We start from the raw sequence: 18,593 nt of genomic DNA on the forward strand, positions 1-18,593 counted from the left end.
CCGATCAAGCAGGCTGTCCGATCGGGATGCCTGGCCGATCGGCCAGCCCTTTCCTCTTTGGAAAGCCTATAAATAGCCCTGTCATTGTCATTCTTTCCACTTTTGGAAACTCTCTGACCGACCAGCTCGTGCTCCTCTTCTTTTCTCAGATTTCTCTCAATCCCGGTAAGATTTCATCCTAAATCTTGTACTTTCTTGATCAATGCACGCTCCTACACCTTTCTATCTTTCAAATCTTAACTTTTAACCGTGAAATCACCAAGATTCAAGCATTCTAGGATGATGTCATCATGGTGTTCTTGAAGAACTTCATGTTTTGGCCTCAATCCACCAAGAATAGCTTAGATCTAACCGATTTCCACATAAACAAACAAAGATCTATCCTAGATCTAAACATTTACACGATGTAAAGGATTGAAAGATGGATTTTCCAACTTTCTTTCAACTCTTTTACACTCAATGCTTTCAAACCGGTAGAAACGGAGCTTGAGCCAACTCACTAATCATTCTAATAGTTGTGTGGTTCAAGATTCGGATTCTATCTACGAGGTTCACCGATTTCGGGTTAAGCTATAAACTCCGTTCCGAACCGTTCACCTGCCGGACTTGGGTGGTTCCTGTCCGAGCAGAGGAAACAGGTAAGAACGAAGGTTCCATGGTTCGACTCATTGTCAAAATACTTCGATATGACGTCAAACCATCAGAACAACCAAGAGTTAGACGAACAGGCCGACCAGGTCAGGATGCTGACCGATCGGACAGGCTGTTCGAACGAACAGCCCAACCAATCGGACATATCAGCTGATCGACCAGGCCAGCCGATCGGCTAGCACATGGCCCCCACACTTTAACAATTTCATGAAGTCTAGTATTGAACGAAGTGCTGTTCGATTGAACTACGGGTTGGGTTGAATTACTCTTCGGATCATGAGATACTATGCTTCAACACTTAATCGATTTTTCAACTCGTTCGACTTATTGGAGTGCCACCCGATGGAACATGTCGTCCGATCAGGTGACATCCTGCTAAGGACTCACTACTGAAGTACCTAGCCGATCGGTTAAGCCGGCTGATCGAACGACGCGTTCGATCCGAAAGGTAAGGACACATCAATGTTCTCAAATACTACAACGAAAACTTCAAAAGGACAAGCCATCATACACAAACACATCCTACTCAAAGGAAGGAACAATCCACTCGAACAACCCAACCGATCGAGCCTACCAGCCGACCGAACAGGCTGTCCGAACAGACTGTCAAACCGAACGAACAACCCGTCCGATCGAACCTACCGTTCAATCGACCAGGCTGTTCGACCCATCAACACTTGTAATCGTTTTACGCGTTACTCATCGTTATACTATCGAACTATTCAGGCTAACCCTACTCTCAAGCGTTCCCTTCAATCCATCAATCGCTGTGAGTATACTCGAACCCTTTTTGCTTTAGCACTTTTGGGTGTTACGTACGTTACTTATCTAAATCACAATCGAACACACTACTCAATTATTTAAACGCTAACCGTTCTGCATGTATTACGTGACTAAATGAATGCTTGTTGTTATGTTTACACGTGGAATGTTGTCTACCTGCCTTAACGACGATAGTACTATAGTTTGGACTCAGCACCCGTTCACACGGGGGTTGTTAAGGACAATTACTTGCATGGATTACGGTGGTAATCATGTATTGCGAACTGCCTCGGGCAGTCAACCCGCAGTCATTGGTATCGATAGTTCCATGTCGATAATTAACATGCTTCGTTTTCTTCTGTGTACGTGCTGGTTATGCGTAAACTATTTCGAACTCTATGCTATATCAAACTTGTATGCTCACCTTTACATTTTATGTATTGACTTTATTTTAACGTATGTGACAGGCAATTAGGATGCTTATCTGCTAGGAAGGCGAGCTTAGAATAAGCGTCTAGAGCATAGTTGTCTGTAGATCTTGCAGATCGAATCTCTAGAAGCCCTTGAACAATTTCTATATTTATATTTGAATCTGAGTTGTCGGAACAGAACATTTGACTAGTTGTTATCTGTAATAATTTGTTTTACTATTTGGGATACGGTATGGGACGTATTATTTAAACTGAATGGTAATGATAGTTGTAGTGGAAACTTCTGAACAATCTGTTTCGCTCAGTGCCATGCCCCGATGATTCCGCCATCGATTGGGGTGTGACATGAACTGCACATTAAAATGAAGAAAATAGATTATAGTTGTAGAGTTCCCTGTTGATTTGTTTCTAATAGTGAAGATGATAATTATTAACAGTGGTTGAGATAGATGTTTGTCAAGATCAAATAAAAAAAAAGAAAGCATAACTGTCGGCTGGGTCTCGTCTGTTTCGGCTGGGTATTCAAAGAGACGAAACCAGTTTTTGTTTAAATTAAATAAAATCACGGTTACAACACAAATAGATAGGGGCAGTCCAACGGTTCTTATTTTTTAAACCAAAATCATTTCCTTTATATAACAAGGTTGTGTAATAACTTTATAATCTGATTATTATTTTCTTATTGTGAAATCTTAAATTTGTTTTACAAAACTAATCATATTTTTTTTACTATGTTAGAAATATTTGTTATAAGAGAAGTTGTATATTACTATTTATATATATAAATCTCTAATTGTTTTTTGGGTAATTACTTTTTGAGTCCCTGTGTTTTAGTGGTTTTAACTAGTTGAGTCCAAAATCAAAAAGTTTAACGACCTGAGTCCCTATAAGCATTTTCTTTAACCATTTGAGTCCAAATTTCTAACATTGTTAGAATTTTTTGGTTAAGTATTGTTAAATGACCAAAATACCCTTGGACTCAAATGGTTAGAAATTTGGCTAAGTATTCTTTCTCTCTCTTGACCACAATCAACACCACCACAGCCACAACCGCCTCCGTCTCCAATCACCACCTCAACCACCACCTCCGCACAGCCACCATCCCCACCACTCAAAACAATAACCAAAAAATTTCTTAAACCTGCAAATTTCTTAAACTCTACTCTTCTTTTTCGTCTATTACTTGTCAAGTTTCCAATCAGTTGTCAATGAACAATAACAGCAAACTAATAATATCGATCATCTTTCCTTAAATTCAAAAACTTCAATGTCGATAAACACAAGTATTCGTTTCAATTCAAACCTGTTTCTCGTTCCAGATTCAATCACAAACAAAAACAATAAAACTCAGATTCCTTCTTCGTTACAACAACAACAATAACACATGTAACTTCGATAAATCTAATCAACACAAAAGAGTCCTACAACTTCAAATTCAGATCAAAGTTAACTTTTGAAGAACATTATCAAGTTTCAGCCTTTCTTATCGATGAGTTTTGATCAAGTTTCAGTAGTTAGAACAAACTGAAATCAATGAAAACTGTTCGAAATTCATCAAAACTTTATCCGAAAATCATCAAATTTGTCTGAAACTTATGTAAACTGACACGAATCTTTAGAAAATTTAACCAAATCAGTCACGGATTTGATGTAAACAGTTCAGATGGCATAAACGACACACCGAAAAGATCCAAAACTCTTGAACGAGAGAGAAACTGATTCTCAAGATCTTGAAGAACTGAAGAACTTGCACAACTGAACTCCTTGAACGACAGGATGCATGGGTGGGGAGGATAGTTCATATTATCATCATCATCAGTCGGGACTTTACAAACCCTAAGCCTGCTGATTTGTAGTTAACAATTTGGGGAAAATCAAAAATTAGGGTTTCTTTGAAATTTTGTTGGATAGGTGGAATGGGAGAGGAGACGGAGACATGGTGGTCTTGTATGCAGGCGGCAGTTGACAGTGGTGGTGGTCTCGTATGCAGGCGGTGGTTGATAGTGGTGGTTGATGGTCTGAGTTTGTGCGATGGTGGTGTAACGCCCATATTTCTTAGTCCGAAAAGTAATATTACCATACTATTATTTAAGAAAAATTCGGGCATGACCCGTTCATAATAAGAACAATTCCTTGTAGGATCGTCGTGTAAGAACTTAAAGATAACGCAGCGGAAAAATAGCTTTAAAAAATTTCTTTATGGCCTTATAACAATACACACATTCAAGAAGAAGCTTACAAAATTCACTTCCTTTTTTAATTTTAAAATTAATGCGTTACAAAATTAAGACCACGTAACCGTTCTTTCCATACAACCCTTGTTATTCGACTCGATCTATGCCCGCTTATCCTCGATAGTGGTAGAAGAAATCCATGTAGTACCTGTGGACACCACATACAACTTAACCATTAGTCATTGACAACGTCATACAACAATAATCTGATACAAATTAAAAATCATATAACATCCGACAACATAAACTTTGATTCATTCGACTATCCTCTCGGATTCCTTTGTTCCGAGTTCGGCTTCAAGGTTCGGCTTCAATTCTACAAGAGTCTGACGTTCTCATTCCTGCATTACATTTCAATCTCAAGCACATCATTAGTAACGTCCATACTCAAACGTATTGAAACCATGTATACATGCATACCTGTCCCATTCTTTTCATAGACGATAAATCCTATTTCGTGCATTCATATATTCATATGTCTGATCATACGCACCTACATATCTACATACAATCATATTTATACATACATACATACGTACATATCTGATGCATATGCTTTTGGTACGCCTAAGTGGTTAATATTTACATGTTTTAGCATCGAATTTGTATCGAGACATGTTACTTTGATGCATTTTTACATGTAGGGTAGTGGTGGAAGGTTACGTGATGATTTCGGATCATAAACCTATCACATGGAGCTTTACACACATCAAAGGAACTCAAGGAAAGTGATCTAGGCTTGTTTGGAACACCCCGACGTTCACTTTAACATGGAACCATCGTTTGACAGTGAAGCATGGGCGTTTGGGTTTCTGCCCGGCATTCCATACTCCCAAACCCGGCGTTCCATACTCCGGGTGCAGATACAAAACGCCCACTAAAACTCGCATAACTTTTAACCCGATTGTCCGTTTAACCTCACGTTTCTTCCTAGATGCTTGTAAATTCACATTCTATCATATGAACTTAAAATCCCATATCCGGATTAAGGAAATGCTTAACTTACACGCTATCGGCTTAATATTCATTTTCTAATTATTTGACCCGTTTATGTTTTCATCAAACCACTCCTTTGTTTTAACCCAAAACATACATGAACATTATATCCATAATACTCTTATATTATCTAGAGTTTCGTACTTGGGGTTTACGCAACCGATACCTGGTATTCATTAAATTCATTCATTCCATTTAAATCTACGTATCAAACTTGTTACTAAAACCTCCACTTGCGCAAATGTATATCTATTAAACCAACTCACATCTGAATCTTTTGACTATTAAACCACATCTCCGATTCCCGGATTGCGTACTTATGTGCAATTCTACCCATTAACCATTTATATTACCGTAGCCATTTCTTATACAACTTTTCGATATAATCATAAGACCTCATTTTGACCCGTTTGGTCTACTTAGAAAAATTCACCAATTTCATTCAACTAAATCCGTATTTGACATTAAACATCATGTTTAATTAATTAAAACGCTACATTACTTAAACAAACTAAGAAGTGATTACGGAATCACTTACCTCGAGTGTCCATTTCGTACATGCTTCCTCATCCCTTTTCCGTTTGCCTTCCATGCTTTCCCCTTTAAACATGATCCTAAACTTTCATACCATCAATATTACTACTTCATTAGAATAAACACACATTCTAACATTGCATTCATTTTCACATTCGTAATCTATTTTAACTTTACTCGTCAATTTCCAACAACGCAAAGTATTAACTAGAATCATATCTTTTCATTTCCTACTCACATAATAAAACACATATACAACCACAAGATCATATATGCACACAACACATATGATTTCTTCCGTACTAGTCAACTCATAATTCACGATTAACAATCATCATTAAAAATTAGCTATTTTAACCCTAATCTTGAACCCGACATCATCCTTACTAGTAACCCACAAACTTGTTCTCTTGAGCATTTCATCGAACACTTGGCGGATTTCGCATTAAAGCATAATGTACAATATATTTTCATGTTCATCTTCCTAATTTTTGTGCTCACTTGTCATTAACACCTAAATAGAAATCGCATAACTTCGCACCATACTAATTCTAACTAACAATAACCAATCACATAAATCAATACACATTCAATTTTTGCATAAGATTTGACATGGGTAGTATACCCATGTCGCCACCCTACCTATAGCAAATGGGTTTTCCCCAAATCTTCATCATAATCAAAATTTAACATACTTTGGCATCTACCCATTCATTATCACTAACATTCATGCTTAATCTTACCCTATAATCACATATTACACAAAACCCACTTGATCAAACATCATTAAAATACCAAAATTCGACTTACATGATGGTAGAAACACTAAAGTGATCGACAATCTTGGTTCATGCATTAGTTTAGCCCTTCAATCCCCCTTCAATTTGATGGATTTTGGTGAAACTAGGGTTTCACCTCACCCTCTGCCCCTGATCGATCGTATATACACACGCACACTCTATGTGTGTTTTTAATTTTTCATTCTTTTAATGTTTTAAGTTTTGCCACTTTACACATTTGGCCCCTCAAGAATAATATGTATATTATTAAGACTAAGACTATCCTTACTTGTTCATAACTAGCTTAAATTAAAATTCTCATGGAATTTGGGGTGTTACAGGTGGGGATGGTCGGGCGATGGGGAGGATGATGGTGGTGTGGTGGTGCTGATAATGGTGCGGTAGAGATGATGGCGGTGCAGTGGTGGTTCAGTGGTGGGGGTGGTGCGACGATGGTGGTAGAGAGAGATTAGAGTGTGTGTGAGAGTGGTTGCAGAGTTTCTACGTATATATAATTTATTTTTATATAGATATGTTATATATTAAAAATTGATGCATTAAAGACTTGTTTCTTATACTCTTGTGCATATAAGACTTGTACTTTGTGTGTAAATGACCAAATTGCCCTTGTAGTTAACAGACTTGATGGATGGAGTTAGAAATTTGGACTCAAATAGTTAAAGAAAATGCTTATAGGGACTCAGGTCGTTAAACTTTTTGATTTTGGACTCAACTAGTTAAAATCCATAAAACACAGGGACTCAAAAAGTACTTTACCCTTGTTTTTTTTTTATAAAACTAAGCTTATTACCATCTATCTTAGTTTGAAACTATTATAAATAAGTTCTTTCCTACGTAGAACTAAACCTATTATTGTTCTCAATAAACTTTAAAATATGAATAAATACTCAAATCATTACATCTAAATAATAAATTTGCAAACCGTAACTAATAGGAATATTGTTTAACCTATAAATAATAATGAAATTGTTATGTGATATTAAATTATCTAGGTTAACCGTTTCGTTCGTTCGGCTTTCCAATCTTACTCGTGCGTACTTACAAGAAATCGCAACGCAACCAATGTGAGTATACTTGAACCCCTTTTCCGTTTACCACTTTTTGGGGTGTAACATGTTATTTATAAACTTACACACAAACTTTATCATAATACATAAACATTTCTATTGCACGCATGCTTATTTGATTACTTGATACTTTAAACTTGGGTTGAGGACATTATGTGTTAGACTTATCATTAACTTCGTACGAGCCAAACCATGACATATATAGCGGTATAGGATTAACGACCCGCCCGTAGACTTGTGGTTATGTCATGAGCATATTGCGTTTCATTATTGGTTTGATATGTTTGACACATGCCAATTTTATAGTTTATCTCGTATCAAGAGCTTGCCACATGGAATTGTTTAAACTTATCTTTTGATACGTATGTAACAAACTTGTATACTCGCCTTTGCTTTTGCATTGAACTTTATTTTAAACATGTTACAGGTTGAGGATGATGATGCTATGAAATGAAGTAGCGTTGATGTCTAGATACACATATAGACGTTTAGGTTTAATCGTTGTATCAATTTTGATTATGTTGTATTGTATTTCCCTTGAACTTGATGTTATTTGATTTCCTTGTAATGTTGACAAATGAATTATGAAATGAAATCGGTTTATTAAATATTGTCACAAATAGCGTTATGATGTCTCTAGCAATCTTCACACTTCGTCTCATCCCCGCCATTGGTTGGGGTGTGACAAATGTCATGGATTAAGTATTCGTAAGTGTAGAATGATGTATAAACGTATGTGAAGCGTATGAAGTCATGTATAAGCGATATTTGTTTGCGAGTTTATCATATGTTTACGAGAATCACAAATACGGTATCGAGTGTATAAACGAATTAAAATGTATTAGTATGAACAAATAAGCAAAGTATAATTGTATGAAATAGTTAATTTTATTACGGTCAAAGTCTCGGATTTACAATGATGCAACGAAATACGATTACAAGAGAAACAAGTTTCCAAAAAAATAGAAATACAAGGCAAGCCTTTTAAATACAGAAAGTTACGAAAAGCGGGGCGTTACATGACCGGTCTTAAGTTTCTGAGAAAGCTCCGAATCTAAAAGCAATAGGATATTATTAAAATTCTTTGTCAAATTTAATTATTTTATTTCATTTCAATGTAACGTTTACTATAGTTTTTTGATTAAATGTCAAACTACTAAAAAATTTAATGTTTCACTTACCACGACACCTATGACGACAAATACCATTTCAAAACGACAATCTGAATCAGTCAATATGTCTGTCACTGTGCCAGGATTAGCCTTCTCCAAGTTAAACAAGTAGATAGGAAGTTCGGCAAAAGAACTTGTTGAACTTCCCTGCGAAAGTTCTAATGCGTTGCATTTTCCTCGCCACGCTTGCATGTATGATAAATTAACTTGTCTTTTATTCTAAAATCCTTTACAATCTCGGTGCAACGGTATACGCTCCCACCATCTTGTAATTGTTCTTTTAATATGCTACCCACCTCTTGTGGGTTTGCCTGACGCATGTGTGGATGTGTCTGCGTATTAGAACATGTATGTTTATTGTTAAAATGTTTAACATAGAAAACATCACAAGACTGCCGACTAGCTACCCTAAAATTCCACTCACAATTTTTGTCAACACAAGATACTTCATAACGATTGGTTGATGATCTGTCTACTTTATACGAAAAACATTCAGATAGACACATTTTTCCTAATTCAATTTTCATTTTCTACTTGTTACGGAAAGTATAACCTTCGTAAAAACGACATTTATTTTCAGACGGAAAAATATCATTATCATTTATTTCCGGTTTATCTGTTGCGCTAAATTCATTAGTGGGAAAAACACAATCATTTAAATCGGGACATTTGAAATCGTTGGAAGGAGCACAAGAAGATGAACCAACGCCATCTTCTTGCACCACATATAATTTAAACAACTCATAAGGATTTTTTCAGCAAGGGTGAAAAAAAAAATAAGATCAGAATCATCAATTATATCAATAGGATCGGTAATGGCTGACATTTTGTAAGATAATCGTGTGATGTTTCGAAAACCACATAAATCACTAACATTTAAAAAAAGTATTATAAGAAATTGTTGTAGGAGTTTCAAAGCCACGTCTAAATAAATCTGCTTGGACTACGTATTCAAGCTTCCCGTCAATGATTTCCCAATTGCCACCGGTCTAAATGACAAATCTAACAACCATACTTGAATGTAAAAGTTGAAGATAAAAGCAGTTGATAGTAAAAAATGCTGATAAATTTTGCTGGGTAGTTTTATATTACTGGGTTTTAGCTTAAAGCGTCGGGAGACTCATGGGATGCATCTGTGTACGGACAGTTGTACGGAAAGTGGCTTTATGAGTCAGCAAGGCATGGGAAGCGTCGAAAAAGGCCTTAAAAACTGACACTCTATGTGTCAGCGACGCATGGGAAGCATCAGCAAAGGCCTTCAAAAAACTGATACTCGGGAGGCGTCAACGACGCATGGGAAGCGTCGGCAAAGGCCTTTGAAAACTGGCACAGGGGATGCATCAGTGACACATCCGAAGCGTCGGCAAAAGTTTCAATGGGGGGCGTCAGCATGCTTCAGCGACGCATGGGAGACATCTGAAAAGAGGCATCGGGACTAGCGATGGGAGAGGGCTGAGCCAGGCGCTTGGCAAGGAGCCGGACGCAAGACGTTAGGAATGCATCCGGGAGACGCCTCCGATGCGTCCGGGAGACGCCTCCGATGCGTCCAGGAGACGCCTCCGATGCGTCCGCCTTCTGGAACGCCACGTGTCAATCACCTAATCAAAGACGCCACAACATGTCTTGCAGACGCATCAAGTGCATCGGGATGGCGGATGCGCTTTTCTACCGACGTAGAAGGTGGCCATTTTAGTAAATCAACTTGATTTTTGACCAATTTCGTAATTTTCCAAAATTGATGCCTATTATTGATTTTTTGTTTCACTACGCAATGATCTTATCATTGTGATGACTATTATTGGTATTTTTATTTGTCACTACCTAATGGTCATTCAGTGTGATGCCTATTATCTTTCTATTTGTCACTACACATCTTCTTTATGTAATGAAATCTCAATGATTAAGATATGCAACAAATACATTCCTACCACTACAATCGAACCTTTTTGTTTCTTGTTTTTTTAATTTACTTTCTTAAAAGATAACTTAGTTTTTTAATAGTGGCATTATTTAATATTATGGAGAATTTATATTCTACAAAGTTTCATATCGGTAATTTTCTAATAATTAAGAAATCATATCTTTAAATTTAACTTATTTGATCAAAATTCAAAAGTAATTAACATATCACAATTCTTGCACAAGCCCTCTTACCACGCCACTGTGTGGCAGTGTTAGCGAGTAACACAAAATTTCCAAACGATAAATCTACTAAACTCCTAATTGCTCATAATAATTATATTATCAACGATTACTTGATTGTCGGTACATATAATAAAATATCATGCCACCCCTTTACTCATGGGTAGGAATCTCATCCCTGTATGTATACTTTTATATACTATATAAGGTTAAAATTTAAAGATAATTAAATCAATGTTATATACTATATAAGGTTAAAATTTAAAGATATTTAAATCAATAGTGGGATCTAATCCACTACAACTAATCTTAAAAACGTATATTAAATTATTAGAGTTGAGTCGGCATGTGGAGCCGTTCAGGAAGTGGCAAAATTAACTAATTAAGACCACCCAAACTCGACCTAAGGTTGGGTTGGTACTTGGTACCTAATAACACAAAATATCTAAGTATTTAAAAAAGCTAAAAATAAAACTTAAGCCAACTATAGTATTAGTTAATTTTTATAAGTATACACCTTAGATTAGAGTGTTATTAATAAAAACAAACCAATATCACCAGTTGAAATATAAATAATTACCATTGGTTTTTGGCCTATTAATAGTCTTTTTTTTAACGGCCAATGAATCAATCAAATGAGCTACTGACGAAATTCACCCGTCTCTGAACTGGGGAAAACCTCACCTAGGGCAGAAGCCCGTGAACACTCGCTCAAAGGCACGACAGTGGGGTCTGATAAAACCCATTCAGTTCAAGGATCGAACTAACGATCGTCGCCTGCTCGTCTAGTCTCCCATCATCACCAGGTGCCGATGAAAACTAATAGGGAGAAGCAGGAATTGAACTTGTGATCTCTTGAAAACCCAAGTCTCTCCCTTACCACTCCACCACAAACTCATTGGCGGCCTAGTAGTAGTATTCTAGGTGTGTAAAATGATTTCTTTTAAGAGGTTAAGGATTCGACTCCCTACTCAGTTCCGGGGTAGATAGCGGTGTAGAATAAGAAATAGAATAAAGTGGTGCTAAAAAAATATATAAATAACTAATAAGCTGAAAGCATCATCTCAGTGGTTATAGTCTTAGTGTGTTATACATCATCCCATGTATATTTGCTCTAGATCACATCTCTAACCAATTCCAAATTCTTTACAAAACTCTCTTGCCATCAAATCTCTCTTTCTCACTCTCAACTCTTCATTTGTGTGTGTGAGAGTGAGTAACATTTGAAGCAGGAAGTATGCAAAGATCTTGGGATGAAGAGCTTCCAGATTGTTGCTATGAACAGAAGCAACCAAGCTTGATCAAACCCAGCATCCCCACCCCAAATCACATGCTTTATCTCTCCAATCTTGATGACCAAAAGTTCCTTAGATTCTCAATCAAATATCTTTATCTTTTTCAAAAGTCTGTACCCATCAATCTCCTCAAACATTCTCTCTCTAAGGTTCTTGTTCATTACTACCCATTAGCAGGGAGACTGAAAACCCTACAATCATCTCATGAACATGATGATGATGATAGGCTTCAGATTGACTGTAATGGTGAAGGTGCTGTTTTTGCAGAAGCATCTATGGATATGAGTGCTCAAGAGTTTCTTGAGGTTTCCATGAAACCAAATAAGTCATGGAGGAAGCTGCTTTTTAGGGTTGATGTTCCAACTTTTGTAGATACTCCCCCTCTGGTTGTTCAAGTAAGTGTTTTTTTTTTTTTTTTCCTTTTTTTTAGTTGTGTGATATACAGATACTGTATACCGGTACCGGTATCGAATTCTCTGAACCGATATATTTTTCGGTGTCGATTGGGTACTGACTTGTGACATTTTCGGTACCGGTTAGGCATCGGTATTTCCCGGTTTTTACATTCACATACTGGTACCGTACTGGTACCGTACCGTACCATACCGGGTATTTTCGGTATCGGTACCCACTTTTAAGGATTACCGGTATTGGTATTTTCAGTACCGGTTGGTACCGAGCTCATCCCTAGACTGTAGGAGACGATATGAGCTTGATAAGTATCCTTTTTAATTTAAAGGGGACGGGTATTATGGGCTTTTCTCACATGAACCTACTTCACCCCCGATTTTCAAACAACTGTAACTTTTTCATACGATGTTATTTTAAAAAAAACATTACACCGTTGACGATCATTTCATTCTCTTTAATTTGAGAAGACTGTTTCTATAGTTTTCTTAATTTTCAAAAATTGATTTTACAAGCTACAAAGTTACGTGATTTGTGTAACGTTATGTAATTATGTTCCAGCATGTAATTACGTACCATATGTGCAAGGCGTAACAAATGCTCAGTGTGACCCTACATCTATAATCACGTACCATATTTAACAAGTGTAATGTCATGTGATTATGCATTAGTACGTAATTACGTTATTATAGTGTTTTTTTATTGTATAATGTTTATTTTTTTACTAAAGTTATGCTTATTACGTGATTATACATTCAATATAATGAGAACTTAATTATTTATATGCTATTACGTGATTAGATAAGTAACATAAGTCGTTATATGATTATAGATGTGCTACATTGAGCATTTGTTGATACTTACACACATGATGCATGATTATTTTACATTAAGCATTTGTTATTGCTTTGCATATATGGTACGTGATTATTACATTGAGTATTTGTTACTGTTTTTGCACACATAGTATATGATTCTAGATTTAGGTATACATTTGAGTATCTGGTACGTGATTTAGGTATTCATTGATCACCTGGTACGTGATTATAGATGCAGTGTTGCATTGAGAATTTGTTGTTGCTTGCACATATGGTACATGATTTAGGTATTCATTATGTTTCAGTACGTAATTACGTACTAGAACATAATCACGTAACTTTATAGTTTGTAAAATAAAAAAAATAAAAATTAAGAAAACTATAACAATAGCATACTTGAATTAAAGAGTGAAATTTTCGTTAATACAATATTTTTTTAATATTATCGTATGAAAAGTTATAGTCGTTTTAAAATCAGGGGGTAGTTCATGGAAGAAAATACTATAATACCCATTTTCTATTTGTTTTTTCAATTGTAAGACTTTTTAAATTACGTAATTATCATTGTTTTATTTCAAGTCATTGATCTTAGTGAATCAATGGATGTGAATTTCGCGTACACTTTGTACGCCAAAATCCTCTTGTATTGTAACCTCACTCTTATATATATATGGGAGAATTCATTGCGGAACACTAAAAAAGTGAGAACCTGAGAATACTTTTAAAAATTCAACTTAACATGTTAAAAATCAACTTTTTCTAAAATAATTTCGGCGCTTTTACTTATAAATACATGTAGAAACATTTTTAATAAAAAATAAAAAAATATAAAAATGATTAAAAAACAATTTAAAAAAATATATATCTTATAAAATTAACTTAACATGTTAATTTTTTTTAATTTTTTTTTCAGTGCTTTTCCTTATAAAAATGGGTAGAAACTATTCCAATCAAAAAATCGTTTTCGTAAAAAAAAAATTAAGCCTTTTTTAACTGTTTTTTTTATATTTTTAGTTTTTTATTTTTTATTAAAAATGCTTCTAAAAGTATATATAAAGAAAAGTGCCGAAAAAAATTTAAAAAAAATTGATTTTTAACATGTTAAGTTAAACTGTTAAGAGTGTTCTCCGGTTTCCCACTTTTTTAGTGTTCCCCAATGAACCTCGCGTTATATATTACTATATAATAAAAGAAACCACTTTTGGGACACTTTTATCATATTAGGCCATCTCTTATAAATAATTATTATTTTAGTTTAATCTCTTATATATAATTATTATTTTAGTTTAATATTATTTAGTTTAATATCTTATATTATATATAACCCTTCTACTAAATATTATTAGTTTAATATCTTATAGATAATTATTATTGAGTTTAATCTCCTTCTCATTTATAATATTATTTATTTGAATTAATCATATTTGAACGTTTTGTTTAGTTTGGTATCAAATATATTTTACGAAACTTAAAATAAAAATAACTAATATTATTTATCATTTATATATTTACGGAGTTTTAAATAAAGAGTTAAATTTATTGAGAATTCGTTAACAAATTTTGCAACAACAGAATAATCTATTTTTATCACGAAAACCAAACTTTATATTAATATATTAAATATTTTTATTTTCACTATACAAAATTACATTTACTCGACCCATGTAATACATGAGGTTTTTTAAGATATAACTTTTTATTATTTGATATATAAAATTAGATTTATTGAATTCATACAATACACGGGTTTTTTAAGGATATATATTTTTTTATTATTTAGTACAGAAAATTACACTTATTCAAACCATGTAATGCCCATATTTATAAAGATGTAAATTTTTTTTATTATTTGGTAAACAATATTACATTTACTCAATCCGTGTAATACACGTGGTTTTAAAGATATAACTTTTTTATTTGGTATATAAAACTACATTTATTCAATCCGTACAATATGGCTCTCATAGATGTAACTTTTTATTATTTAATATATAAAATTATATTTATTTAACCCGTGCAATAAATGAGGTTTTTAAAGATATATTGTTTTATTATTTAGTATATAAAATTTATTTATTCAACCCGTGTAATACACGAGGTTATAACATAGTATATATACTATGTTATAAATAAATTTATTTATTACACGGGTTGAATAAATAAATATTACACGGGTTGAATAAATAAATTTTATATACTAATAATAAAACAATATATCTTTAAAAACCTCATTTATTGCACGGGTTAAATAAATATAATTTTATATATTAATTAATAAAAATTTATATCTATGAGAGCCATATTGTACGGGTTGAATAAATGTAATTTTATATAACAAATAAAAAATTTATATCTTTAAAACCACGTGTATTACATGGGTTGTATAAATGAAATTTTATATACCAAATAAAAAAATTACATCTTTAAAAATATGCGCATTACACTGTTTGAATATATGTAATTTTCTATCCTAAATAATAAGAAAATATATATCGTTAAAAAACCCCGTGTATTGTACGAATTGAATAAATCTAATTTTGTATATCAAATAATAAAAAAGTTATATCTTAAAAAACCACATGTATTACATGGGTCGAGTAAATGTAATTTTGTATAGTGAGAATAAAAAATATTTAATATATTAATACAAATTTTGGTTTTCGTGATAAAAATAGATTATCATGTTGTTGCAAAATTTGTTAACGAAGTCTCAATAAATTTAACCCTTTATTTAAAACTCCGTAAATGCATAAATGATAAATAATATTAGTTAATTTTATTTTAAGTTTCGTAAAATCTATTTGATACCAAACTAAACAAAACGTTCAAATATAATTAATTCAAATAAATAATCGAGTAAATGTAATTTTGTATAGTGAGAATAAAAAATATTTAATATATTAATACAAATTTTGGTTTTCGTGATAAAAATAGATTATCATGTTGTTGCAAAATTTGTTAATGAAGTCTCAATAAATTTAACCCTTTATTTAAAACTCCGTAAATGTATAAATGATAAATAATATTAGTTAATTTTATTTTAAGTTTCGTAAAATCTATTTGATACCAAACTAAACAAAACGTTCAAATATAATTAATTCAAATAAATAATATTATAAATGAGAAGGAGATTAAACTAAATAATAATTATCCATAAGATATTAAACTAATAATATTTAGCAGATGAGTTATCTATAATATAAGATATTAAACTAAATAATATTTAGTAGGAGAGTTATCTATAATTAATTAGAAGAGATTAAACTAAAATAATAATTATCTATAAGAGATTGTCTTATATGATGACAAGTGTCCCTAAAGTGGTTTCTTTTATTATATAGTAAAGATTAATTAGAAGATATTAAACTAAATGATAATTATTGAAAGATTTTAGATTTGATTAAATATTATTAATAATAAGAATTTGTATTAATTTTGATTAAATATTATTATTTTTAGTATTATTAATAATTTTAATCAATTAAATGAGAGAATGACAAGTGTCTCAAAACAGGTTTCTTTTATTATATAGTATAGAAGATTGATATATAAGATTATTTTTTCTAGTGAGTATGTAGAAAGTTTAACACAATAAGGGTTATTTAAATATTTGGTTTAAAGTAGGATGGTAGTAACTTTTGACGTTCAAAAACAACACGTAATATAATTTACAAAAAGTATATTATTAATATTAATATTAATATTATTATTATTATTTTAATTATTATTAATCTGAAATTTTACTTTAACTTGAGCATGCTAGCTAAATTTTAATTTTTAAACTTGGTGATATTAAAACTTTTAAACTTAGTTCTTTAGTTATGCATAATGTTCTAAGGAACCATGTAAATATATCTAAATTACCTTTCGATAATCCACTAATCAATATTCTTATTCTTTAATCATCACAGGTGACAAAACTTCGTTGTGGAGGAATGATCTTGTGTACAGCCATTAACCATTGTTTTTGTGACGGCATTGGTACATCACAGTTCCTCCATGCTTGGGCTCATCTCACCACCAAACCAACTGACAGTGTGCCCATAACCCCATTCCATTCTCGCCACGTGTTCAAGCCACATTCACCCTCTTCACACTTACCATCAGTTCATCCTGCATATACCAAAAATGCCACTAACCAAGCTATCTCCCTTAACCACTATTTACCATCTCAGCAACTAGTTCCTGTGTCATTGACCTACACTAGCTCTGATATCCTTTCACTCAAAAGTCAATGTGTGCCATCAATGAAATGCACCACGTTTGAGGTCTTAGCATCTCACACATGGTGTTCATGGGCTAGATCACTCAATCTAGCACCATCACTTGAGGTGAAGCTCCTGTTTTCCATGAACATTCGAAATAAAGTGATTCCTAAAATTCCGGAAGGGTATTATGCCAACGGGTTTGTGTTGGCGTGTGCGAAGACTAGTGTAAAAGAGTTGGTTAAGGGTGATTTGTACCATGTTGTCACACTGGTTCAAGAAGCTAAGTCAAGCCTCACCGATGATCGCGTAAGTGGGATCTTAGAGTTGTTGAATGACAAAAGTGTGAAAACTGATCTGGCTACAAGTTTAGTTATATCACAATGGTCTAAACTTGGGTTAGAGGACTTGGATTTTGGAGAAGGATTGCCTTTGTATATGGGCCCTCTTACTAGTGACATCTATTGTTTGTTTTTGCCCGTCGTAGGTGATTCTAGTGCGGTTCGAGTGCTTTTGTCGTTGCCCAAGAGCGTCGTGAGCAAATTCGAGTATTACATGAAGAAGTTTCTTGATTCAGACAACGAGGTGGCAAACTAAAATGATGAGGGTGTGACAATATTGTTCAGTGAACTTGATTGTAGCACACCATTAACAAACACATGTTAACGACTCTTATTTTCTATTTCGTGGTGATGATGCGTGTGAAGCATACGTAACCATTGGGATGCGACACATGTATTTTATGCTATAGGTACGTATGTGGAGTTTTGAGATTAGTTTAGGTTTATGGTATTTTTTTTTAAATCGATTTGGGTTATGGATGACCACAAACATAACTTTTCCGACATCAATTCATTTCCATGGCAAGCGGACTTGGCCAATCTGCTATCACGACAAGCGTGATGAAGTCTGGAGTTAGTTCCAGTGCTAAAAGGTGGGGGATGCCGATGTTAAGAAGTCCAACCACCATCTCCAACGATGGCGGATAGGGTTCCCACGGTATTTTGGCCACCCAGATTTGGCAATGCACGTTTTACTCTTGCTTAGATCAGGACACGTATAAATGGTTGTGACTTTT

The 18,593-nt window shown here is 33.7% G+C and overlaps 1 protein-coding gene and 1 long non-coding RNA gene across 2 annotated transcripts; one reads left to right on the forward strand and one right to left on the reverse strand.

The window, feature by feature from the left end:
* Positions 1 to 4,102: 4,102 nt before the first annotated feature.
* Positions 4,103 to 6,568, reverse strand: LOC118492567. The gene is made up of 2 exons (XR_004894534.1): positions 6,419 to 6,568; positions 4,103 to 5,688 (listed from the first exon to the last, which is right to left on the reverse strand). It is a non-coding gene; the product is annotated as an uncharacterized LOC118492567 (long non-coding RNA).
* A 5,267-nt stretch (positions 6,569 to 11,835) lies between these two features.
* Positions 11,836 to 18,296, forward strand: LOC110941428 (fatty alcohol:caffeoyl-CoA acyltransferase). Its single transcript, XM_022183061.2, has 2 exons — positions 11,836 to 12,479; positions 17,222 to 18,296. The coding sequence occupies exons 1-2, from the start codon at positions 12,027 to 12,029 to the stop codon at positions 18,110 to 18,112; spliced, it is 1,344 nt and encodes a 447-aa protein (XP_022038753.1). The 5' UTR covers positions 11,836 to 12,026; the 3' UTR covers positions 18,113 to 18,296.
* Positions 18,297 to 18,593: the final 297 nt, after the last annotated feature.

The sequence above is a fragment of the Helianthus annuus genome, chromosome 5, assembly GCF_002127325.2.
Source record: "Helianthus annuus cultivar XRQ/B chromosome 5, HanXRQr2.0-SUNRISE, whole genome shotgun sequence".
In the NCBI taxonomy this organism is placed as follows: Eukaryota; Viridiplantae; Streptophyta; class Magnoliopsida; order Asterales; family Asteraceae; genus Helianthus; species Helianthus annuus.